Raw genomic sequence first — 27,090 nt, 5'->3', positions numbered from 1 at the left:
TAAAATGAGATGGCACCATCTTCTACCCTAGTCCAGATACATTTCATTCCGCATAGTGCTGCTGCAAATCACAATATTTAGCCCCTAATTTCTCTGTTTTCCTCAGCAAACTGAGGCTTTGTTAAGGTTCAGTCCTTTGAAGGGGGACTGAAATTTGAGATCAAGAGATTAAAAGTGTGTTAGGAAAGCTGAAACTGTTTGCTCCTCCTCCTCCAATGGGCAGTAGAAGGATGAGAAAAAGAGATACTTTTTATAGGCAATGAAAAAAGTCGCGAAGCACAAGCACATGCATAGGAAGGGAAACCTTACTATGTTTGTCTCACTGGGGCCAGGGACTGCTGTGTTTCCAAGGTATCAGGCTCAGCGCATTGGCCACAAATCCTCCCATGGATGAATCTTATGAGACCTTCCCAGGCAATGAAACTCTCCTAAGAGGAGGGAGGGATATGTTTCTCACAAAATGAGTCAGTGTGATTACAAAAGGATGTCCTGCACAAATGCAGAAAACTATTCCTCACCACTTCCAAGCTTCTTACGTCCAACAGTCAACAGCATGTCCTTAGGTAGACAGCAAAGGACTTAAAACAATTTGGAAAGTCTGAGAATTTCCACTGAAATTGGTAGAAGACTTGCAAGGATTTCCTAGAATGAAGTCTACCTGTGCAGAAAAGGAAAAGAAAGTCCTTTATCCCCAATACTGAATTGAGCTATAAAATAACAATACATTTGTGATTTAGAAAGAGAGGGAAAATCTGCATCTGGGCTTCTCAAATCACCTCTTGAGAACTTCTTATTTTGGAATTGTCCAACAGTATAATTGTGAAGCTCCTCAGGCAATTTGTTTTTTTTCTCAAACGTACATTGGTTTGTGCTTACAAGACTTGTCTGACCATTGGAGGTCCAGGTGTACCCATCTTATAACAGCACCAAACAGACAGCAGAAACATTCTGTTCACAAGTCTTTACTGTTTTACTCTATTGTAGAAGGTGTTGTCATGAACCTTTTTATGTAATCTGAAGCCCTAACAAGCAAGAATTAAAAGCATTACCAGTAGAGACATAGCATATCAACCTCTCTTTCCCAGCTATGCTCATAACGCCAAAATATTCTGCTCTAATAAACAAGTTAGTGGTGTGTAAATCTTCTTACAAGGCACTGAAGGTGAAAAAAATGTAATTTAGTTGGGCTCATATAGCTAAACAACAGCTATGTTATAGCGACATTATAATCTCCCCAAAGCATTATGGGATAACATGAACTCATTCTTCTGCAAGAGAAGGATAAATAACGCTTTCATTAAAATATCTTCTCCCGTATTGGGCAGGTCAAACCAGTTAATAGTGTTAATGATCCAGATTCAGGAAAAGGAGGCAGTTTAAGAACACCCCACAGAACAGGTGTCCCACTCAGAGTCTTCTATTTTTGCTTTTCACAGAAGTTTCTTTTTTGCTTTTTAATGAGAGCCCTGCAGCTTGGCTCCCCTGTGTTTCAATGCAGCCTTATCATATGCAAAGTCAAAGTCAGCAGCGATAGGAAGAGAGACAGGGAAAGCTGGTGAGCGCTGGCGGTGTCTGCATGAGCGTGGCTAGACCGTCCATGGCCCCGGGGTTGGGGTTCAACCGTGATGTAGCCGTTAATGATGCGAATCCGGGGAGGAGGGTCGGTAGCACTGCAAGGCAAGAGAAGAAAATCAGTCCAGACCCAGCCCAGAAGTGTCCGATGCCCACAGAGCAGGAGGTAGTCAGCCTCTGTGCCCCACTGTCAGTCTTCTGAGCTCCTGGGAATGGTCTCTCGTACTGGTTCCATGCTCACCAAAGGACTGTGTTTCGTAATGGCAGAGTGCTGCCTCGTCCTTTCAGGTGTGGGCAGCTCTGACGCCAGCCCATGTGGACAAGGTCACTTCCCAATTGAACTGCAAAGCAGTCTTGAGGGAGGACAGGGAAGAGATTGAGGAGGGTGGAGACAGCACTGAAACACCTGCCCTTTACTCAGGTCAACCCAGCCAGCCTGCCCCTTGCTCCCAGGCAGTCAGCCAGGTGGTAAGATGACCATATTCCTAGCACTTTTCAGCTAAGCAGAAAATACGTAAGAACAAAACAAGCTTTGTTGCAGCAGGAGTGAGGCGCTTGCTTTCAGCTGAATCCACGTTCCCCAGCCATGTTTCTGTATGTGCATCTTAGCGTGGACCAAACTTGTTCCTATAACACATGTTCCTTTTCACAGGTCAGGAATTAAAAAGGGTTTACATTGCATGCTTTAAGGAAAGGAAGAAACACTTCCAGAAATGCATCGTAGAGTCATTGGGAAAAGATCACCACATCCCAGAGTATCTCCCAGTGGTAGTGAGGACTCTGAGGGGGTGACGAACAAGAACTAAGAGCCCACATGATGCCGAGCTCCTGTTATGGCAACATGTGATGGAGGATAGAAATTTGTGTACTCCAGCCTTCTAAGATCAACTGTCCTGAATTGGGAGAGCTCAGACACCATGATAGGTCAAGAGTCAGAAAGGTCAGATAATACACAGGTGTGTTCTCTTTGACAATGAATTGAAAGCCATGTTTGACCCCACAGCTGTAAGGCTGATATATACCCCAGGGCCTCACGGTGCTGTGCGGAACCAGAAGACAAATTTGGGCAAAATTTAAAGCACGTCTACCTGCCAAATACAAAAGCAGAGCCATTTCTCCTGCATCCGCTCCCCAGCTGCTGTGCACCATTCTCGCCTTATTTTGGCCAGCTGCACTAAGCAAAAACACTTGGGGAAATTGAAGGCAATTAATTAGTATCCTTTTTTTAAGAACACTTACGCTTCCATACCCAAAGGCCCCCACAGAAGGTTTGAACAGTAACTGGAGAGAAGCCAGCTGGCAGCACATCAAAGAAATACAGCTGACAGCTGATGCATACAGGAGCATGAACCAAAGCAATCCTGCCAAGCCCACTACAAGACTGCATTAAATCACTTGGGCTGTGCCTTTCACGTTTCCACTCTTACAGGAGGAAAGCCGTGAATGGTCCACGCATGAGAAACCTGACAGCTTTACCTGTGCCTGGGCACTGCGGGCAATGCTTACAGCAAGGGCTGAGACTCCCAGCGAGACGTGCCCTGCACACGTGTGGGCTTGAGCCCAGGGAGACTGGATTTTTGTGGGTACACATCGGGGCTGTGCCACGAGATGGGGCTGTCAGCTCAGCCCACGCCTGCCCAGGCAGCCCGCAGCACGGCGGGCGGCTTGCACACGCGGGTGTCAGGGCAGAGAGGGTGGTGATTCCCGCTGCTTTACAAAGACTAAACCCAGAGCACGGGGCGGGGGCTGTGCGTGAAGGACAGCTGCCTCTCTGGCACTCGCAGCCTTCCCTCTGCAGTAAGGGCACAGCAATCTCCCAGGCAGCATTAAGCATCCCTTGCCTTTTCCAGCACTGTCGTGCAACAGCTCCATCACCAGGCGTTCAAACTCTCTGCTTCTAAGGACTCGTCCCTAAAAAGAATTTGTCACCTAGCGCCTGGGTAAGTTTCTAGTGCAAAGGATGACTTAATTCGTAGAGGAAGAAAGGAAACATTACAAAAGTATAAAAGGAAAGGAGGAATTTGCTGCTCTCATGTTTATGCAGTAGTTTCCTAAGCTGCCATCATTAGCTTTGCTTTTACCTCACTATGGCCTTGCAGTACTTGCAATCCAGTAGGTAGCCCTAATGTTACTCCAATTTAGTCACAGCAGCGCCTCTTTCCATCTTCCCCCTTCTTCTGAAGGCACTGTTGTGGCAAGGGCATGCATATCTCACATCAGGGCACCCACTGCCTTCCCTGGGCTTCATGGGAACAACTGTGCGTGAAAAACTGAACATGCCAGTGTGCAGGCAGGGTGGGAGCTTGAGATCATAAAGATTCCAAATCATTCCTTGGCATTTCAACTAAACAGGCTGTCAACCGAAGCTCCAAAACCCCATTCGCAAACAGCTACATTAATAGAAAGTAGACAATACACTAAAAGACAAAATCCAATGTGATCGATGTAAGGATTCGTTGTACTGGTGAATCTTGGATTGTGTGTAGGTCTGTCGGTGAGCATGCAAACCTCCATGTTCGTTTGTCTCCCTTTCTCCCTGAACTACTCACACTTAGGTTGGAAGGAGGAGCAGGGAGAGGGCACAAAGCTACTCCAGAAAAGAGGAAAAGGAGTCTAGTTTAAAAAGCCTGACAATGGCTGAATGCTTCGAACAGAACAACAGCTGTTGCATCTGCTTGCAGCCAGCCTGAGCAATGTATTACTTAAAGCAGCAGTACAGCTGGCACCCAGGGACGTGGCAGGAGAAGCATAAGATATACTGATATACTCAGTACATTGGGGAACAGGAAGAAATCTTCTTCAGAGTAAAACAAAAAGGATTTAGAAGCTTGATTTCAGGAACTGTAGGCTTTTCTCCATCATCCTGACCTGTCTGTTTTTTTACAGTATTATAAAACCAAAATGTTTTCGACCTGACTATGGCAAAGATACAGAGACACGAAGCACAAAGGAGAGCAAACCCAGGTCTGTGTTTTATCTGACAGGAGGAAAACATTAAGGTACATATTCAGCCACAGGCCTAAGTATAGCTAGTGAGGGAAAAGTTGTCTTTTATTGTAGGCTGCTGTAATTCTTGTAGGTGAGTAAGCTCTTCTGGATGAAAATTAGGGGGTATGTGTGAACCTTTGCGTCACAACACCTTTTTTTATATTAACACCATTATCCATTAGGTTACCATCCCTGTTTCCAGATCTCCAGTAATGTCATGGGGCTCACAAGCTTTTTAAGACTGGAAGAATACAGAGACTGGAAATACTGCATAAATATTGTCCAAAAGCAAGGAGCAATATGCCAGATATGACAGTTTCCACATATCCAGCAGCTCTTGAAAAAGGTTCCAAGGCTTTTATCTGTACTATCTACCACCGAACCCAGCCTTCTATGTTAAGGACTACTATATGCTCACAATCCATCAATCCCAAATGCAAGATGGTCTAGACAAGGCTTCTTTGTATTATGCCTAATTTTTCATAAACTTAACCATGCAGAATAAACTATTTTGTCACTAAAAGCACAAGCAGCCTTAAGCAAATGTTTCAGCAAGAATCACGGTGAGAGAGAAGGTCAGATCCTGCCCTCAGCATGTATCTAGCCCCTGCAGAAGTTTGGCATACTGGATTAATCAGTATAAGTTAAAGTCCAGTTTGCATGACAAACCCTTCTCCATTCCCAGGTGTACCCAGCGGTTAGCTACCTTTCTTCAAGGCGAACCCAGAGGTCATTAAACTGTCGCAGTCTTTGCTTCTTCTGCTGCTTCTTCTTCTTCTTTTTGTACTTCCTGTCTACCTTCTCCAGCATGTCCATGCTGTCAGGGAGCAGCAGGTGAGGCAGGAACTCTTCTTCCTCCTCCTCCTCCTTCCGGGGGTGCAATGGCAGTGTGAGCTCCTGGGACACGACATACGGGCTGTGTGCCGGTGTTGATGATGAAAAGGCTAACAAGGTTTTGGGGGCTTTTCTGCTGGAAGAAGGAGGGAACACAGATAATATTTGAAAGGGCTTTGAGGCAGAATCCTGGTACAGATACCATCAAGGCACATATATAGCAGGTGTTTCTCCCCGACATATTGGCTGGATGCTTATTTCTCTGCCTTGTAATCCTGCCCTCTCTTCCTTAAGTCTCTATTCTGATTAAAACAGTGCTCTTTAATGAAAAAAAGCTTTAGAAAAGAGGTAATCTGGAACTGAGGAAAGAATGCAGTCTGGCTTATTGTAGAATAACTCTTGGGAACAACGTCATGTATCTAGAAAAAGACAAAAAAGAAATCACCCTCAAAGTCAGAGGAGGTCAAACCACACTCCTCTAGTCTGATGTACTGCAGAACACAGACCAGATTATTCCTTTCAGCAATTTCTGCCCAGAGCCAACTAACCTAGGGGGGCAGGGGGAAGAGGCAGGGACAGGACGACTAAGGCACACTAGCTGAAGGATCCAGTCCTAGATCAACAACTCTCACTGCTGGAGAAAGTAAGTAATGAGCTAGTCCACAGACTGTAGTAATGGCTGCAGAAATGCATCTTGAAAATTATCATCTTTGAAGGGAATGGCTCAATATACCATTAAGCAATCCTTTGGGACATCTAGTGTGCGGGAACTGGAAGCAGACTAGCTGTGGCAGTGCCAAGTTCACGTCATCTCGTTTTCTCTTTCATGAAGCCAGATGGCACAAAGCAGTAAATGCACAACCTTTATAAAACATCAGGTCAGAGGACATGTCTGACACAGAAGAGACCAGAGGTCAACTTGCTATTGTGGCATTGACTTCTACCGTAAGCATTTGCTGTCTCTGCTGATCTGCAAAAGGAGATGCCACTCAGGTAAGCACACCAAGGAGCACGAAACGGTGTTTTTAACGGGTTGTATCAGGCAACTATGGAGGTTCATAAGGAGGCTAAGCAATAGCAGCTCTCCCACAAGGCAGAACTGAGCTTTGCACAAATTTAGAGCAAGTAATGATGGAGTACGAGTCAGGCCTTCAGCTTTCTGGCTGCACAGATCCTGTATTAGGCTGGCAGCATTATTTGGAATTTCAAAGCAGCTCCAGCAAATGAGATACTGCAGTGAGACCATGTGCATGCACAAACTCTCTCTGGAGGCAAATGCTGAAAGCCCAAATGACCACTCAGTCGAGCCCCCAGAAAAAGCTCTAAGGGCTATGCTTACCCAGTTTTGTGCAAAGGTGATATACTGAAGAAACAATCAGGTTTACCCTAATTACTCAAGCTCTCTTTCATTATGTTTAGAGCAAGCAATGTCTCCTCATCTATAGTTCAAGGCAGGCAGTCTATGCAGTTTCCTATCCACTCATGGCTTTGCTGGCCCACACTTCTCAGTGTTTGGAACAAAGCGATTCCCCTCTTTACTTGTTTATAAGCATCTTGAATAAACTCACAAAAACAATCCACTCTGTGGATACACAGAGCATGACACAAATATCTGACTGATCTTTATGGCTACTTCATAAAGAAAAGAGATGCAGCAGTCTTCTGTAACAAGGCAAAACTGAAGACTGGCTTGGGCTGAAATTCAGAAAGGTAACAGAAGACTACTGTGCAGAAACACAAGTGAAACCTTCCTGGAACTATAGTGTGTTTCCTTCCTGCCTTGCAATAGCATTGAAAATAGAAGGTCTAAGAGATATGTTTCAGCATGGCTGCAGTTTTCAAGCCAGCCCATTGCTGTGGGAGCATCTCTTTGATGAAGAATAAAGAGGGTCCATCCAGGAGAAGGAGAAAAGAAGTTGTGGACTGAAACATGAGGGAGAGAAATGGAAAATGAAGAGAATTTGATCTTATTTCTTGCAAGGAAAATCACAGGCTGATCACATAGTGAACTTTATGTGACAGAGACTGGCACAAAACGGGTCTTGGGCTATTGATCTCTTTCAAAATCCTTACCATTGTCACACGCTCACTTTATCACCCCTGAAGTGTGACGATGCTTTGGCTCTCCTCCACAACACCTTCAGCTGACCCATTCTTTAGCTCTGCCTTACAGAGTGACCCCCCTAGTTGTCTCCAGTGACCTGATTTGATCTCTCTGAAGGTCCTCTGCTTATGGTTCCCTTTTCCCCAATTTCTCTTCACTGTGTCTGTTCCTTAATTGTGAAAGTCACAGAGTGGGCACCAGCCCTCCCCTGTAGAGTTCCTTGCTGCCTGCAGTCTCCCCTACCAAACTCAAGGCCATACCATGCTGTAGCTCAGCATTGCTACAGACACAGACAGGATGACCTCCATCCTGCACAGCCAGCCATTTGTTCTGATGCTTGCAGTCTCAGAACACTATTAACAACACACAATCATATACATAACCTCCTTTGCAACACTTCCTACAGGTAATTCTTCCAAGAACCAACTGAGCAACCACAGGAAAAGGCACACAGATGGAAAAGCACACCCTTCTGCCCAAGGCCAGTTCCCTCTCCTAGCACAGAGGAGTCAGGAAGCACCTTAATTACAGCTGTGATTATGTGACAAATATTTTACAATATATATATATGCATTCTAACACCAGGAACAACAGTTAAAGCCCAAAATAAGACAGTAGGAGCTTGATTGAACTTGTGGCACTATTTAAAACTATCCTTTGCACTGCTGCATGGTTGGAGCACCTCTTTTCCCTTCCTTGCTTTGGTGACACCATGAAGAAGGAGCCCTCCTGCCTCCACACTCCACTACGAGCATTCATCCCCCTCCCCCTGCAGATGGGCAGGACACCTTAGGCAGCCCTGTCTTCAGGTGAAATTGTGTGACTGCACCCAGCAGTTTGCCTGTTACAGGAAAACATGCATAATGATCCCACACCTTTCTGTGTTCCTACACACAGATATCTACAAGATACTTCAGAAGAGACGTTCTGTTTAGCCAGAGCACAGTAAGAAGCAGACTGTGCTGCTAATGCATAATGTTGCAAGGAGGAGAGACAATTGCAGACCTCCTCATCCTCTTGTTTTAGGACCACTCAGCTAACATCCTCTACCGTAGCCGATAGTAGAAGAGCCATTTGAATACTCTGTCTCAGTTCAACCATTTGCCAGTTTTTTTCCTCTCTCAATTTTGTCCCATGAAATAGCCCACAGGTACTGACTCAACTGTGTGCAGCACTGCTAGCTAGGGCAGTGGCTGGATACAGTTCCACATTTAGGTAGGCTGGACTGGATTTATTGACACACTGCCTGGATTTTTGCTCCTAGAACAAATCCAGCATAGCAATCAAGTGAAACCCTCCATCCAGCCCTCAGGACTCTGACATACTCTTGCCACAGGTCTTTCCCTCACCTCAAATGCTCTTTCAGAACTCACACTTTTCTTGAAACTCATTTAATATTTTTAAATCTGTTTCCAAGTCATCCAGAACTGTTAACACCTTTTCTCAAAGAAAACACCGAAGTGCCAGCTTCTTTAGCTTTTTCATTCAGCTTCAAACTCAAGTCTCTGGAAAAGATGTTCTGTCTGGTAGTTGTAATGAAAGGTTTGAGAGGCAACTGGTGTCAAACTGAGAGCTTTCAAAGGCACAAGGGTCACTGGCTGGACAATGAACTCCCGTTATGTTGTGAGAGAACTGGATGTTCAGCTATCCTGAGTATCATTGATACCTACCTTCCCGATGGGTAAAGATCTATCCTTCCTTTCTACAGCTGTCTGCCCTCGATTTCCTTACAGGTACTTTTACAGAGCAGTATCAGAGTTTGTTTTTTTTTTTATTCTCAAGTACATATTAAGCTCTCTTTCTTTAAGATTTCAGAAGCTGCTATGGCTATTTTTAGGAATACCTAAGCTAAGAACATTCTGAGGGGAAAAAAAATAACAACATAAAAAACATCAGTGCAGGCAGGTTTTTTATAATCCCTGTAAACCCTGATACACTGGATTCTGTATCATGACTGAAGTGTTACTGGATCATTAAGACTTGTGCTTAAGCACAAGGGGCTTCTCCATCTCAGACTACCTGCCCAACAGGCAACAGGGTTAGGGGTTGCATTCAAGTAATCACGGAGATGAGTCTTTGCTCAGTTTGTTTCAGTGCATGCAGAGTTAATGATGTATGTCCATGTCAAGAATCATAGCAAAAACATCACCCGCCAGAGTTTGAATCTCATGGTCTGAAAAAGGCAGCAAAACTGATGCACAGAGAAAGATGAAGCAACCACAGTATGATAAAAACATCTGTTACTATTTTGCACCACTGTGCCCCCTGCAGAAAAGGTTATCGTCCTGCCTGAGAGTCCCATATCAGAAATCTAGGGGAGGAGTAAGAGAGATGTAAGCAGTGAAGGATATAGCACAGAGGATAAAAGTGAAACAGTACCATAACTGGGATCAAACGTTTTTTCCACTGTGGTCTTTTAGCAGTGACTACAGGGAAGAGTGGGGATACTGAGAGACACGAGCACATGTGTGGCAAGAGTCTGGAGAAGGGGGAGAAAAGGATTGCAGACCCTAAGCTGGTGGCAAGAAATCCAGGAAGAGGTGAGTTAAGAGCATGTGTAATTCTCGGCAGAGAGTGGAGGAGATTATTGGGCATTTTGTAGTTACTGAAACCACAGAGATGGATAAAGATACCCAGTGAGAGATAAAAAGAGGCACTCAGGGTATAGTCTGAAGAACTGCTGCAAGATGAACCAGAACAGCAAGTACCTTGGCTTAAAGATGCAGAAGAGAGCAGAGGACACGAGAGCAATCAGTCATGGAGACAGCTTGCAAAGAGGCTGGATGGACTCTGGGCAGTCAAATTCCAGGCTGAGGGAGAGTAATCAGAAAGAATCAAAAATAGCTGTGTAAGAGGAGGAGAATGTTAAAAGGCAGCACAGTCAAATACTTAAATGGGAGGAAGGAGGAGCCTGGAAGCCCATGGGGTATGAGACAGCATCCAGATCTGATGAACCAAGCATGCATACTCTTATGGCTGTCAGTGTAAGAGTTAAAAACTTACAGAGGGGAAAGGAGGAGGAAATATTTTTATTTTATTAAAAAAAAACCCACAAAACAAACAAAAATCCCCTAAACAAAACAGAAAAAACCCCAAACTCAAATGAAAAAATAAAATCCTGTTTCCAAATCGGCTCATGAAAGAGAAAAACTGCTGGGGAGGAGAGAGGGAGCCCAGCTCACTGTTAGATATAGTTCCAGCCGCCACCACCTCTTCAGGATTGTTTACAAACCCACCCTCCCAATGGCTGCTCAGCTAGATAAAAGCATGCATTACTTGTTGATGGTTTGTCCAGCTGGAGTGTGTTCTACCTCGTACCCTTCTCTCCTCAAAACATCAACGACAGTGTTGTTGCCCATGAAGTGACCTGCAGTTAAGAGAAAAATGACATCAGAGCTCAACAAGTACAGAGAAAATGAGAGAAGAACGACAAAGTCTTTCCTCATCTCAGAAGGTGTGCTACACTCAGGGCAGGCAGTGCTTTATCACTCCCCACCAACATGCACCAGAAACATGGGATCTCTAATGAACAATTGCTGAACTTTCCCAAGGTCACTTCAATTACCACATTCTACCCTTCTAAAATACAAGTGCAACTGAAATTACTCTGGTCCCGCAGGTTGTTGCATTATCAGGCCACTGTGGATTTTCTGGGGCAAAAAGAGACGAAGTTGGGAACCACCTGCTCAGGAACAGCACCGAGTCAAAAACTGGTGGTGGTGCAAACCAGGTCAGAACCTGGCTGCAGTGTGTACATCATTTTAACATCCACTGGCATCATAAAGGCATTATCTGAGATGTCGGTCAACATCATTAACAATTTTTAAATGATTAAGAATTATCCAACTGCAGAGAACAGAAAATATCTCTGAAAGCCAATGACTTGGATCAACCCCTTTCATTCCTTCACTACAAGCCATTGGGGACAAAAACTCCACTGCAGTCACATTGACAAAAGCTTCAGAAGGACTTAGCTAGTTCTGCCCTAATTCTGTGATTTATGTCTCCACTCCATTTTCAGACAGATGCCATGGCCACATAATTTGGCATTATAGTGAATAAATGACTACTTAAAGGGTGCAGAAGTTATTCCTGAAGGACGGTATGCTCTGCATGCTGACTGACTCCCACCATCACTCCAACATCACATCAGACAAGGCTGCTGAGAAGCAGATGGATAACAGAGCCTTGCACAGTCCCTCATAGATCCAGGTTTCTTGAAAACATTTGTTCATTTCACAGCCTACATTAATTAAAATTAGGCTTGAGCAAATGACTTCAGAGTGCTCTCTTGCCTCTGTAGATGTAAGCAGTGCTAAAACTGACAAGTTTAGAAAAACTGTTTTCTGCCAATATTCTTCATAAATACATGGCAATAAACCCATCAGAATGATTCTAGTAGCCAGGAAAAGCAAGGAGATAGAAAGGGAAGTCCAATGGTTACAAGATTAACGGGAGATTAAACCCAAGGGACTTAGGATTTTTCAGTCCAAAATGGATTCAACGAATTGGAGCACAACTTCCAGTTTCTCATGCCACAACAGAGGGCTCATGAACTACCAGCTAGAGGCGTGACAGTTGGATGGTATCCATTGAGCATAGATATTTATCAAGATAAAGCTTCCCCGAGAGACTAAGAACATAAACAGATCTAGCTCAAATGAACCTTTTTAACCAAACACTGCACTGCAACACACACTCATTGGGTACCGTATTTTCTCACCTAGTAACTGGATTCTCCCCCAGCTCCTTGGCCTAACTTTTGCCTTCAGAAAGAGTAAACCTCAAACATTATCTGGACCTAATGTAGTACTGTTGGTATCTGTTGCTTGCCAATGATTCGGCCCCAGCTGCAGTTAACTGAGAATTTCCTCATGTCAGCAAAAAGACCAGATGCAGCAGGGAACAGGAAAGACTGTAATTAAAAATTGTAATTGAGTAAAATCAGGCACTGGAAGGCCAACATTAGGTATCTAAGGTGCCAGACCTAGCTGCTATCTCTCACCTTTAATACAGAGGAGAGGTATGTGCAAAGGGAAGGGGAGAGGGGATTCACTCCTCCCCTACCTCCAGACAGCAGAGAAAGGGGTGCTTCCAAAGGGTGGATCCACCCCTTGTAAGTGGGAATGAGATAGGACAACTTAGATTTTTAGAGAAGCACCTCTCTGTTGATGAAGATAGGGGCAGTGTACATTGCAAGTTCAGACTTGTTATCCGTCTCATGTGGGCACTGTTGGATGAGCTGAGTCCCATCCTCAGCAGTGAAGAGCAGGTTGTGAACTCATATTTTCCTAATCCAAGTCCTTCAGGAGGAAAGAGACAAGACATAAAGATAAGCAAACTGTAAGGCAATCTATAGTGTTCAAATAATTTTCCTCATGCTGTTTAAGAACTTACAGTCTCACCCATTTCAAGAGTGAGCTACTGAATTGCTGCTCACATCACACCATCAAATGCACTACCCCCTGTCAATCTTCAGTTACCCTTGCTCAGAGCAGTGATTTTAGAGCCCCCAACATAAGAAGGACATGGACCAGTTGGAGAGGGTCCAGAGGAGGGCCACGAAGATGATAAGAGGGCTGGAGCACCTTTCCTATGAGGACAGGCTGAAAGAGTTGGGGCTGTTCAGCCTGGAGAAGAGGAGGCTCCGGGGTGACCTTATAGCGGTCTTCCAGTACCTCAAGGGGGCCTACAGGAAAGATGGGGAGAGGCTGTTCAGGAGGGCCAGTTATGATAGGACAAGGGGTAATGGTTTTAAAATAGAGGGAGGTAGGTTCAGGTTGGATATTAGGAAAAAATTTTTTACTATGAGAGTGGTAGAACACTGGAACAGGTTGCCCAGAGAGGTGGTGGATGCTCCATCCCTGGAGACGTTCAAGGCCAGGTTGGACAAGGCCCTGAGCAACCTGATCTAGTTGGAGATATCCCTGTTCCTTGCAGGGGGGTTGGACTAGATGACCTTTGAAGGTCCCTTCCAGCCCTAACCATTCTATGATTCTATGATTCTATGATTTTTATTGGTATGTAGGAAATTACTGTAGCACACGGATGAATCCTATTTCAATCAGTCAACCTGCTTGACTGACTTCCTGAAGCTGGGCCTTAATCTTCTTTTTAATGTGATGGAGTGATAAGAACACAGTCATGTGTACAGGCCTTCACAGTGAGCACTGTTACCAATACAACGAGTTATGCCTTCATATGAAAGAAAAATGGCGTGCTAACATTGTGCAAAAGAGAACCAACCAAATGAATAGATATGTGTAAAACAGATGCATACAAATACAAACAGGCATGTGATACCAGATTGTTCACAAGACGTGATCAACCAGGAGCCACTCAGGCTGGGCACATAAAAGGATTAGGAGATGTCAGTGTTTGCTATCCAAAAGGTGGGCCACACGTGCTCCACGAGACAGATGCCCAGAGGTCTGGAGCCCAGAGGACCTACAGGCTCAACTTGAGCTAGGTGCAAAATAAAAAAAAGACAGAAGGGTGAGGGTTAGAGGTACGGGACCCCACCAGGAGCTTCTCTAGAGTCAGCATTTTTGCCTGTTTTCTGGGAACCGTCATGGAAAGACCTTGGTGGTGTGCGAGAGACCCGATCACCAAAAGCAACTGTAAGAAACATGAGAAAGATTCACTCTCCAAGGTTTAAGATCAAGCAGCTATGCTGCAAGGGAGACTTAGCCTAAAGTCACGTGACAGGGAGTCGGCCTCTTTCACCTGTTTTCTATTTTAGCCTAACACACTTGAATGCCCCTCAAAAGAAAAGCCCCAGGCCCTGTCCCACCAGAAAGCCCACTCTTTTCTTTCTGTACACAGTCCTGCATTATCGTCACACCACTAGGTGAAGAGATGCCTCTGAGAGGTCAATTTGCTCTGGCAGGGGGTGGGGAGCCATGAATCTCTATTCTTCTGTGCTCAAGCCCAAGAGAAACTAAGCAGCTGTTGTGTGCACCAGCTCAGCCATGCACTCTGCTGGAGAGTGAATAAGACCCCAGCCTTTAATCTGCACTGAAAGGAGTGTAGGGACCGCAAGAGGCAACGTGCACAAACGACAACGCTGCCCGACTAACGTGCGCTTGCAGACTAGCAGTCCACGCACTCGGACATGCATCGAGCACTCCTGAACTCCCTCAGTGGCAACAACCCATCTTGCAGAACACAGGCTACTACTATTGCCATGAAATCCATGTTTCCTGCTTGCAGCTTTTACTGCCAGTGCACACAGAGGTGTTTTCAACTAGGTAACTGTGCTAGGACTGTGGGTTTCAGCAGAGCCTCCTGAACCCAAATTTGAGCCATTGCAAGGCTGAAAATTTTCTGCATCTAGTGAAATGAACAAGGAAATATTGCTCAACAGAAGTTCTGTTTCCATTCCTGAATTTTTATTTTTCATGTAAAGCAAGATTTTAAGACTGAAGAAAACTATATTCCTCTGTGAATTTCAACAAAACCCAACATTCCAACCTGATACACAAATTTCCTTGACCTTCTCTTAGAGCCATGTAAAAAAAGGAAACTCCCAAGCCCGCATAATTCTTTATGTCTGCTGTGTTTTCCTTAATAGAGGTACAGCACTTCCCATCTGCCCTAGAAACATGCCAGGACCTGACCATCTACAGATATTGGAAGACAATGGATCACTGGACGCACATATAAAGAAACAAAACTGAATGTTAGGAAACCTGATCTGGACTGCTGACCTCCAAGAAGTCATGGGAACAGCTACAGCACATAACAGTGCAACCACAAAATGGCCCAAATTATTCTAGCCACTGGGGACATCATAAAGCAGGATGTTTATTTCTGATTGGGCTGGGAGCACTCAGGTGGGCTTTTGGTGCCATTGGTATGGGTCATTGAAACAAGTAATTTCAAGAACCTTTTACACATACAGATCTTACAATTATTTAGAAACTTCCTGGAAACGCCCATGGCAATGATCATCTGCTATCTTTCCTCATAGGCTGTTTCCAAGAATTAGATAAATTCATATAATATGCCTCAGAAGGGTGAACAGGACACCTGTAGGTGACTGGATTACAGCTACTGACCTATAAAAAAGGCATGACATGAGGCTGCTGACTATGCTACCCATGAACAAAAAAAGGAGAAACTTGATCAAAAATTATCACTTAACTGTGAGGCACAAAGGACAGCTCATGCCTCTCTGTGCCTCTGTGCCTCCCACGGCAGGATTCTTCTCCTACCTTTCAGTAATCTAAGTATCCTCCGATAGCAGTCTGTGAGCCAATAAACCCACAGAGAAGGGTTCAAAACTGCCAGTGCTCCCTCAAACAACAGCAAAGGAGAATTCCTGATGGCCTGGGGAGCAGGGATATGCATGGCCGACGTCAGTCCCACAGGTATCCGCAGTGAAGAGCTGAAAGTTCAGCATATGGCAGATCCAGCCAAAGACCTAGAGAATGCAGAGTACTATCTTAAATCATTTCATTGGATGGAAGTCGAACTGGAAAACAGACATCCTACTCCTCCTACAGGTCCAGATCACTTTAGGGTTCATCAGCCCATGAGGTGGACAAAGTGATCCTTATTGACACCAGGTAACTGACAATGCTAAAACGAGTTCCCGGAAGACACAGCTCTTAGGACACAATGACTAAGAATGGAGACACAGAAAGTACTTGTGTGGTATCCCCACCCACAGTGTCCCCACAGGCAAGAACCCTTACAGAAGAATTTTCTTCATCCCACTACATGGTCGGTTATTCCCTGAAAGGCGCTGAAATGTGTGAAACAGAAGCAAACCTGTGGAAAGAGAAGGATGCTCTCCCCTATCCTCAAATCTCTACTTAGTTTAACTTTTTGGCACAAAGACAAGGGACAGCTCATGCTTTGCGAGCGACAAGCAAAGTTCATTTTTCACACACATCACAAAATGACCTTGATCTGCTCCCATATAGTACCAAGTGAGCAGAAAAAGATAACCCTAACCACAGAGCTCTTACTGGCAGAGCTTGGCAAGCCATATTGGAGGCAGTCAACCATAGGAAGCACAGAGAGCGCCCTCAGCTTTGTGTAACCAAATTACTATCAAACTTTGTTTGCAAAAGATCCTGTGCAAAACTGCAGGGGACTTCGTATATGGGCTGACAATACCATCAGTGGCACACATTCCCAGATGAGCACCCTTGAAGAAACCTGAACTTGGTGCTCAGAAATCCAGGGGCAAATTTCATGACTTTGCCTCATGCATGCACATAATTACACTTTTTAAGTACATGCTGGGATGCAGACAGTTAGTAAAATTATGAAGGAAAAAAGGCTAGATGAAATATTTAACAGGATCCAAAGCAAAAGAAGGAAAGCAGATAATGTGATCAACTAAATTACAGATTCATTTCCTTTAGATGCATGCTTTCTGTACACACTGTTCAAGAGGAACACACTGCTTTTAAGCATGAGCACTGTGCACCCAGGTGAGGTGAGCTTGCGCTTCACTTCTTCCAGAATCAGAGGGAGGAAGTCCTGTGCAGTTAGTTACACTAGATAATCCAAACAACATATGGAAAACAGGAGTCATTGATAAAGTAGCTGAGATTCCCGATTTGCCACCTAACTTAAAATGGCTTCTCAAGCAGAAAACATATGACACTACATCTAAAAAAATCACCTTGCTTCTGACAGTATTCCAAGTCGGGAAAAGTGCAGGTACCAGAACACAAACCAAAAGACCAAGAGTATAGTACTCTCACAAATTTAATGCTGCTGGGAGAAGGAAATGACAAAATTGAAGTGGATGGGGGCAAGCCCTAGAAGTATGGTAAGTCAGTTTTAAGTGCAGGAGTATAAGGATGGTGCATTACAATACTTCTGCATGCATGTACATCAAATCCCCTGCAAGCAACACTCCCATGCCCTCCAATCTTTCTGAGACTACAGACTTCCAAACGTAATCCTTTCTGTGATCACCTGTAAGATGAAATATTAATGAACTATTAGTCCATAAACATTGAACTTGAGATTTCACTCCACTGAGGCTAGGACAAATGTTTGTTCTCAAAAAACATTATTTCCTTCAAATCTCTTTTTTAGTATGAAATCTTAGTGGACCATACTTCACTGCTCTTAAACCAAACGGGAAAATCTGGTGGGCAGGACTGCGGAACAGTGGCATTCTCTATGCCCAAGAAAATGTTTTCACTATACATGGAGAGACTTAAAGAAAGTGCCTTAAACCTGCATTCACTCAAGTGGAAACAGAAAATAACCTTCTGTTTCTTTAAAAGTGATGTGCTTTGCTAATTAACTCACCTATATGGAATTACTAGGATTCATTTTCCATGTTTGTTTGTAACGGAATCATGTAAACGTGAAATCCTTCTCAAAATACTTCATGATGAAGGCCTTGCACAACATGGGAAAAATTATTTAATATTTCAGAAAGAACCATATGAAATGACAATTTCCATGAGCCAAAATTAAGGTATTTTTCTTGTGAAAGACAAGATGACACTCTTATCTACCAGGTTCTGTCAAAAACTAGGTCTCTTAAAAGTATGACCTGAATATTTTTGTTCCCAGGGATTCTCATTTTTACCTTTGGGCAAAGTCAAACCTCATGGTAACTACACAAAAACTAGAAAAAGGTTTTTCATTCACCATAAACCCAAATTTATAGCAAAGTTAACATAAGGAAAAAGTTTACAACCCCGTATTGCTTATGCTGTAAAAACTGAGTTAAAAGAAACAGCTTCAGTTCAGGCAGCCTTAGCCACTGCGGCTCTGTCTGCACTGGCATTACCAAGTGTTTTCCACTGTTGAAGCCCTAGGCTCATTGGGCAAGGAGACCCTCATGTAGGTGACTATGCTAGCAGCCAGCATTATGTCACCAGTAAGGGAAAGAAATACCAGTGCTTTGTCTGAGCTGCAGTATTCACAGCCACCTCTGCCACCAGACATGCTCCCATTCCACACTACTGCTTCCTTTCCAGGAAAAAAAAAAAAAGGTCTTACAGACTTGAAATCCCACTAGCTTAAAACATAAGTTACAGATGAAAGTTTTGCTAGTGTAGCTGCTCAATAAAGGTAGCAATGGGTAAACCCCAGCACTGGTTAGAGGCTGATTGTCACAAGACTGTCAGTACCTGAGCAGAAACAGCACATAGTTGTTTGACCTGGCTGATTTTGACAGTTGCACTAATACACTGGAACAGAGGTTTCTGCCTCGAACGCAGAAACGCAAAGCTTTCCTCATTTCATATGTCAGAGATGTCAGGAGGAGTGCCCTTCATGTGAACCCTGAGGCTTTGGAGGTGGGTCCTGCCTCCACACAACATTATCTATACCCTTCGGGGGTTGTTGTTCTAATAAACCCTGTCATTAGCATTCTGCAGACTCAAAGAGGCTACTAAGGAAAACAGTCTCCAAGCTGCTAGGTTGTATCTGGCATTCTCAGATTACAGAGGTACAGGCACACACCTTCAGGGACTCAGCCTTTCCCCCCACCAAAAGAGACTAAAATGATGCTGCATTCCAGAGACAGAAGCAGCTAGCAGGCAATCAGCAAGCCCTTTGTGCCCAGGGAGAAGTGAGGTGGCCCCACAAGACTTATGTTATCTTCCTAACACCCCTCCCTTCTTGTCCTCTTCCAAGATCTGTCAAGATTCAGCTTCTTGTGGAATTTTCAGGAACTTCCTTATTAAACATTTCAAATACTTTATATAAGGCATAAATAAATTTACATTCCCTGTGCACATCCACATCTCCAGTCCCAAATGTGCTGATGGCAGGTTCAAAGTTTCCACGCCGGGTTCTGAATTCCCACTGAATTTTAAGAGCAAATCAATATCCCATTTACTTGGACAACTTTCATATTCCCATGGTAGGATTTTGTTTGGTTTTATTTTACAGGTATAAACACCTACACAAGACAGATAGAGACATCCTAGGCTTAGCACTGTTGATTATTTTTACAGACACTGGTAACAGGTCCTTTCTGCAATCTTTTCTTTTCCAGAGACAGTAAATCTTGATCCTCTTGCATAATTTCCCATCCAAAAATGCCACATAGAACAGCAAATTTCAAGAAGTAACAGCAAATAGCTCTACATGGAAACACCACCACTTAACACACCAATCAGGAGAAAACTCAGCACAATTCCAGTTTCCCCTGGAAATCTGTTGCGCTTTTTTTTTTTTTTTTTTTTATGGCATATGGGGCAAGGGAAAAGGCATCAGACATGCCTGTGGATTCAATGCACTTGGCACCTAAGGCTGATACATAACTGCCCAGTCCCCCACATCCCAAGGACTGCCTGAAAACCTAGAGAAGTTGAAGGAAGCCATTTGGGGTAATCACAGGTGGTAGCATGTTCTCTCTTTTCCTTGTCCAGGTGGCTAAGACGATAGGTTACTGTCCCAGTTTTAGCTGGGACAGAGGTTTTTTTTTTTAACAGCCAGAAGAGCTCCCTGTTTTGGTTTCACTCAGAGGCTCACTCTGAGAAGAATGTTGATAGCAAGCTGATGTTTGTGGTTGGAAGTGAAACTCCAAGGACTTTTCAGTGTGCGGAGTACAGAAACACGGCAGGATAAGGGGGGAGCATAGCTGGGACAAGGGGGACACGATTCCCCTTGTCATTTGTGTGGAACTTAAGACTGAGGGCCAAACTGGCCAATTAGTATTCCATATCATGCAGCGTCATGCCCAGTATAAAAGCGAGGGTCAGCCAGGAAGAAGGGCTTTTGCGCTTTTGCTCTTTTTGCACTTTTGCTCTTTTGCGCTTGCTGCGCTGCTGCTCTGCTGTTTTTTTTTTTTTCTTTCTCTCTCTCTCTCTTTCTCTCCCTCTCTGCCCCTCTCTATTTCGGGGCCTCGCGTTCGTCCGGGATTTGCAGTTTTCGGGACGAGACGGGCTTCGCATACGAGGGGTGGTGAGCACCTACATTGTATTAAATCATCTGTATTAAATCACTCTTATCTCAACCCACGGGTTTCACGTTTATCCTTTAATTCTCTCCCTCATTCCTGGGGGTGGGGGAGGGGGAGTGACCGGCTGTGTGTGGGGCGGTTCAACATAACCCACGACAGTTCTAATTGGCGCCCAACGTGGGGCCCGAAGGGGTTGAGATAACGATGTGGCTGGCCGGAATGCTGTTTGTTATGCTTGCGTACATGTTACCGGACATTCATAATTTATTGTCTTATCTACCCTATATGATGTTAGGCGGAATGTTTATGCGGTTTTCTGGCTCTGGGTGTTGGACCGGCATGAAAAGTATGTTATCGGTAATTAAGGGTTTTGCTATACTGTACGGTGTAACTCTGATAAGATCATCGGTGCTGGGTCCGGCTCAGTCTTTGTATTCGGCGGTGCAGAGGGGGATGGTGATGTGGAACTCGTTTATTAATTTTGAGCGTCACCTGGCGGATATCATCGCCAATTATACCGGTGACTTTTCATTCACAAAAGCTTACGTTGATTTTGATAATGCCGAACATCATTGGAATAATTTAACCGGTTTGATTGTCCTGCAAGGTCTCCTGAATATATGTTTAATTATCTATATATTCAAAATCAATCGGCCATTTAGGGGTGTATATCAATTTATTTCTCGGGTTATTGTGCTTGCCATCTCAACTCCCATGACAAGCACTATAGCTACTCAGACTACAACGTTATCAGTTGCCCCCGTAAGGAAAAGAAAATGTATACAAAAGTTAGACGACGAAGAAGAGGAATCAGGGCCATCACAACAACCAAATGAGGAAGAGCAACCAGGACCATCAAAGCAACCAGACAAAGAAGAACAACCGGGGCCATCACAACGATTGGAGGAAGAGAAACCAAGGAAATGTCTGCGAAAGTCAGAACGCAGAGGAGAGGATGATGATGATGATGAAGAGCGACCAGGGCCATCACGAGAAATGAAGCGGGAGCGTTCTGTTTCGCCCCAGAGGAAATCTCAATGGAGGAGGAGTGACATCATAGATGAGAGGATAACCACCAGGTCTCTAAAAATGAGCGAGCTGCGAGATATTCGAAAAGATTATGGCCGCCTTAAAGGTGAGCCCATTGTCTCTTGGTTGCTCAGATGCTGGGACATGGGAGCCAATAGTCTGGAGTTAGATGGTAGTGAAGCTAGGCAGCTGGGAGCCCTTGCCATGGATGGAGGCATTGATAAAGCAATTGGAAGGCAGACACAAGTCCGCAGCCTCTGGAGACGACTCCTGGCAGCCATAAAGGAAAGGTACCCCTACAAGGACGAGGTGCCATGTAATGTAAGCAGGTGGACCAACATAGAAAAAGCTATTCAGTATCTGAGAGAACTGGCTGTGCGAGAGTTGATTTATCTTGACTCGAGAAGCGGACCAAGACTCGAAGATCCAGATGACGTCCGGTGCACACGACCAATGTGGCAGAAGATTATACGGAGTGCGCCAGCCGCATATTCCACCTCATTGGCAATAATGGACTTCGGGGACGATGAAGCACCACTATCCGTAGGTAATCTGGTCACCTACCTCCGACGATATGATGATGACACTTCTATACGAACCTGTGTTGCGGCTGTGGAAAAGCTGTCTGAAGAGGTCCGAGAATTAAGAGAAAAAGTAGATTTCCCACCACCCGAACGTTCTAGAATTTCAGCTGTCAGAACCAGGCGTTACCCTCCTCGAGAGAGACAAGAGAGACGGTACAGATCACGGGGTGAGCTATGGTTCTACCTCCGTGATCATGGAGAAGACATGAGAAGGTGGGATGGAAAACCCACCTCCGCTTTAGAGGCCAGGGTACGCCAGTTGGGAGGAAGAACCAACAGGAATAGAACTTTCTCCAATTCCTCCAGGACAGCTGTTGCCCCAGTCTACAGTGAGCAGTCCACTAGTCAAAATGGGAGGGCTGATCCTCCTAGCCATCCTGACTCCAATCCTGCTGATTCCTCTGATGAATATGATAACAGGCATTAGAGGGGCCCTGCCTCCAGCCAGGTGGAGGAGAGGGATAATCGAGTGTACTGGACTGTGTGGATTCGGTGGCCTGGCACATCATACCCTAGAAAGTATAAGGCTTTAGTGGATACTGGTGCCCAATGCACTTTGATACCATCGAACTTCAGAGGGGCAGAATCCATCTCTATTTCTGGAGTGACAGGGGGGTCTCAACAACTGACTGTGTTAGAGGCTGAAGTGAGCCTAACTGGACAGCAGTGGCAAAAACACCCTATTGTAACTGGCCCAGAAGCCCCGTGCATCCTTGGCATAGATTATCTTAAGAGAGGGTATTTCAAAGACCCAAAAGGGTATCGGTGGGCTTTTGGCATAGCTGCAGTAGAGACAGAAGAAGGCAGGCAGCTGTCTACTTTGCCTGGTCTCTCAACGGACCCTTCTGCTGTGGGGTTACTGAGGGTCGAAGAACAGCAGGTGCCAATTGCTAATACAACAGTGCACCGACGGCAATATCGTACCAACCGAGACTCTCTAATTCCTATCCATAAGTTGATTCGTCAACTGGAGAGTCAAGGAGTCATCACAAAGACCCGCTCCCCTTTTAACAGCCCTATATGGCCTGTGCGTAAGTCCAATGGCGAGTGGAGGCTGACGGTAGACTATCGTGGCTTGAATGAAGTTACACCACCATTGAGTGCTGCCGTGCCAGATATGCTGGAACTTCAGTATGAACTGGAGTCAAAGGCAGCCAGGTGGTACGCTACAATTGATATCGCTAATGCGTTTTTCTCAATTCCTTTGGCACCGGAATGCAGGCCACAGTTTGCTTTCACTTGGAGGGGCATCCAGTATACCTGGAATCGACTGCCCCAGGGGTGGAAACACAGCCCCACTATTTGCCATGGACTGATCCAGACCACACTGGAACAGGGTGATGCCCCAGAACATCTGCAATACATTGATGACATCATTGTATGGGGCAACACAGCAGAAGAAGTTTTTGAGAAAGGTGAAAAGATAATCCAAATCCTTCTGAAAGCAGGCTTTGCCATAAAACAGAGTAAAGTCAAGGGACCTGCCCAGGAGATTCAGTTTTTGGGAATAAAATGGCAAGATGGGCGTCGTCAGATTCCGATGGACGTGATTAATAAAATAACAGCTATGTCCCCACCAACCAACAAAAAGGAAGCACAAGCTTTCTTAGGCATTGTGGGTTTCTGGCGAATGCATATTCCTGACTACAGCCAGATTGTAAAACCCCTCTACCAAATAACCCGAAAGAGGAATAATTTTGAATGGGGCCCAGAGCAAAAACAAGCCTTTGAACAAATTAAACAAGAAATAGTCCATGCGGTAGCCCTGGGACCAGTCCGGACAGGACAAGATGTCAAAAACGTGCTCTACACCGCAGCCGGGGAGAATGGTCCCACCTGGAGTCTCTGGCAAAAAGCACCAGGGGAGACGCGAGGTCGACCTCTTGGGTTTTGGAGTCGAGGATACAAAGGATCCGAAACCAACTATACTCCAACGGAAAAAGAGATATTGGCAGCATATGAAGGAGTCCGAGCTGCTTCTGAAGTGATTGGTACGGAAGCACAGTTGCTCCTGGCACCCCGATTGCCAGTGCTCGGCTGGATGTTCAAAGGGAGCGTCCCGTCTACACACCACGCAACTGATGCCACATGGAGCAAGTGGATCGCGCTGATCACACAAAGAGCTCGGATAGGAAACCTCAATCGCCCAGGAATTTTGGAAGTAATCACTAACTGGGCTGAAGGTAAAGACTTTGGAATGTCACCAGAGGAGGAGGAGGTGACACGTGCTGAGGAGGCTCCACCTTATAATGAACTATCAGACAATGAGAAGAAGTACGCTCTGTTTACCGACGGGTCCTGTCGCCTTGTAGGAAAACATCGAAAATGGAAAGCTGCTGTATGGAGTCCTACCCGACAGGTCGCAGAAGCTACCGAAGGAGAAGGTGAATCAAGCCAGTTCGCAGAGGTGAAAGCCATCCAACTGGCTTTAGACATCGCTGAACGAGAAAAGTGGCCAATGCTCTATCTCTATACCGACTCTTGGATGGTAGCAAATGCCCTGTGGGGATGGCTACGGCAATGGAAGCAGAGCAGCTGGCAACGCAGAGGTAAACCCATCTGGGCTGCCCCGTTGTGGAAAGACATTGCTGCTCGAGTAGAGAAGCTGATTGTGAAAGTACGACATGTAGATGCCCATGTACCCAAGAGTCGGGCCACAGAAGAACATGAAAACAATCAACAGGTGGATCAGGCCGCCAAGATTAAAGTGGCTCAGGTGGATCTGGACTGGCAACATAAAGGTGAAAAATTTCTAGCTCGTTGGGCCCATGATGCCTCAGGCCATCAAGGAAGGGACGCCACATACAAATGGGCTCGTGATCGAGGGGTGGACCTAACTATGGACACCATTGCAGAGGTGATCCATGAATGTGAAACGTGTGCTGCAATCAAGCAAGCCAAGCGGTTGAAACCTCTTTGGTATGGAGGGCGTTGGTCGAAATATCAATATGGAGAGGCTTGGCAAATTGACTATGTCACACTTCCACAAACTCGCAGTGGCAAGCGTTATGTGCTTACAATGGTGGAAGCGACCACTGGATGGCTGGAAACCTATGCTGTGCCCCATGCCACCGCCCGGAACACGATCTTGGGCCTTGAAAAGCAAGTCTTGTGGCGGCATGGCACCCCAGAAAGAATTGAGTCGGACAACGGGACTCATTTCCGTAACAATCTTATAGACACCTGGGCCAAAGAGCATGGCATCGAGTGGGTATATCACATCCCTTATCATGCACCAGCTTCTGGAAAGATTGAACGATATAATGGATTGCTAAAAACCACACTGAAAGCAATGGGTGGTGGAACCTTCAAACATTGGGATACGCATTTAGCAAAAGCCACCTGGTTAGTTAACACTAGAGGATCTGCCAATCGAGCTGGTCCTGCGCAATCAGAACTTCTACGTACTGTAGAAGGAGACAAAGTCCCTGTAGTGCACATGAGGAATATACTCGGGAAGACAGTTTGGGTTATTCCTGCCTCGGGTAAAGGTAAACCCATTCGTGGGATTGCTTTTGCTCAGGGACCTGGGTGTACTTGGTGGGTGATGCAGAAGGACGGGGAAGTCCGATGTGTACCTCAAGGGGATTTGATGTTGGGTGAAAATAGATGATAAAATGAATTGAATTGTGTGATATTAATTGCTGAATAACCCTGTCCCTGCATACCATCATCACTATGGTTGTCACATTGTACTAATGTCATTATATTAAGAATCATCCAGGTTAATGAAGAATGAACTTCGTCAGAATCAGAACTGATTCCAAACAACCAGCAACTTCTTCAAGATCAACATCTTCAACCTGCAGACAGCGGCCGGATACACCAACTACGAGCTCCAGGCGCCACACGCAACAAAGACTACATGTCATCCGTTCTACCGACTGAGCGAATTCCACGTCGTCTTTCCTGCCCTGAGAGACTGCTGTAACAGATGAAGACACATTTTGGAGGGATGACCCATGGCTAAGGGAATAGTATATATGTAAGGTTTGAGCATGACATGCATGGTATGGAATAAGGGGTGGATACTGTCCCAGTTTTAGCTGGGACAGAGGTTTTTTTTTTTAACAGCCAGAAGAGCTCCCTGTTTTGGTTTCACTCAGAGGCTCACTCTGAGAAGAATGTTGATAGCAAGCTGATGTTTGTGGTTGGAAGTGAAACTCCAAGGACTTTTCAGTGTGCGGAGTACAGAAACACGGCAGGATAAGGGGGGAGCATAGCTGGGACAAGGGGGACACGATTCCCCTTGTCATTTGTGTGGAACTTAAGACTGAGGGCCAAACTGGCCAATTAGTATTCCATATCATGCAGCGTCATGCCCAGTATAAAAGCGAGGGTCAGCCAGGAAGAAGGGCTTTTGCGCTTTTGCTCTTTTTGCACTTTTGCTCTTTTGCGCTTGCTGCGCTGCTGCTCTGCTGTTTTTTTTTTTTTCTTTCTCTCTCTCTCTCTTTCTCTCCCTCTCTGCCCCTCTCTATTTCGGGGCCTCGCGTTCGTCCGGGATTTGCAGTTTTCGGGACGAGACGGGCTTCGCATACGAGGGGTGGTGAGCACCTACATTGTATTAAATCATCTGTATTAAATCACTCTTATCTCAACCCACGGGTTTCACGTTTATCCTTTAATTCTCTCCCTCATTCCTGGGGGTGGGGGAGGGGGAGTGACCGGCTGTGTGTGGGGCGGTTCAACATAACCCACGACAGTTACAAACTCATCTTCAGCTCAGACAAGGTCAATTACGCTTCTACAATGATGTCCAAATCCTTCTTCTGTGTGTTGTTGGATCACAGGTCAACCACTTGAGAGTTAAGTTTAGTTTAGAGAGTACCAGTTGACTCAGCTGCTGTGAGGAAGACAACTAAGCTGTGGAGCTCTTCGCTGGATCGTTAATTCAGATATTGGTTCATCAGTCTGCTCATAACAATTCTTCTTTCTGGGAGGTCTTGAAGGGGGCCAGGGCGTAAAGACTGGGGAAAAAAACAGTCCCTGGTGGTTTAAATCCATACAGTCTGGGTAATGCTAAATAAACACATTCATTATTTCCTTCAGTAATTAGAAGAAATGATAGCTGAAGAAGTTTTCAC

The 27,090-nt window shown here is 45.2% G+C and overlaps 1 protein-coding gene across 1 annotated transcript in view; it reads right to left on the bottom strand.

The window, feature by feature from the left end:
- Nucleotides 1–1,489: 1,489 nt before the first annotated feature.
- The window catches only part of TRABD2A (TraB domain containing 2A), an 87,734-nt gene continuing 62,133 nt past the window's right edge, over nt 1,490–27,090 (bottom strand). The window contains exons 5-7 of the mRNA XM_086629891.1: nt 10,775–10,865; nt 5,267–5,530; nt 1,490–1,670 (exon numbers count right to left, since the gene is read on the bottom strand). Coding sequence (XP_086486017.1) covers nt 1,490–1,670; nt 5,267–5,530; nt 10,775–10,865 — 536 coding nt within the window. The remainder of the gene's footprint in view (nt 1,671–5,266; nt 5,531–10,774; nt 10,866–27,090) is intronic.

The sequence above is a fragment of the Tauraco erythrolophus genome, chromosome Z (genome assembly GCF_009769465.1).
Source record: "Tauraco erythrolophus isolate bTauEry1 chromosome Z, bTauEry1.pri, whole genome shotgun sequence".
Taxonomy (NCBI): domain Eukaryota; kingdom Metazoa; phylum Chordata; class Aves; order Musophagiformes; family Musophagidae; genus Tauraco; species Tauraco erythrolophus.
Note: the sequence above shows the minus strand (reverse complement) of the source record. Positions and strands in the feature narration are given on the sequence as shown.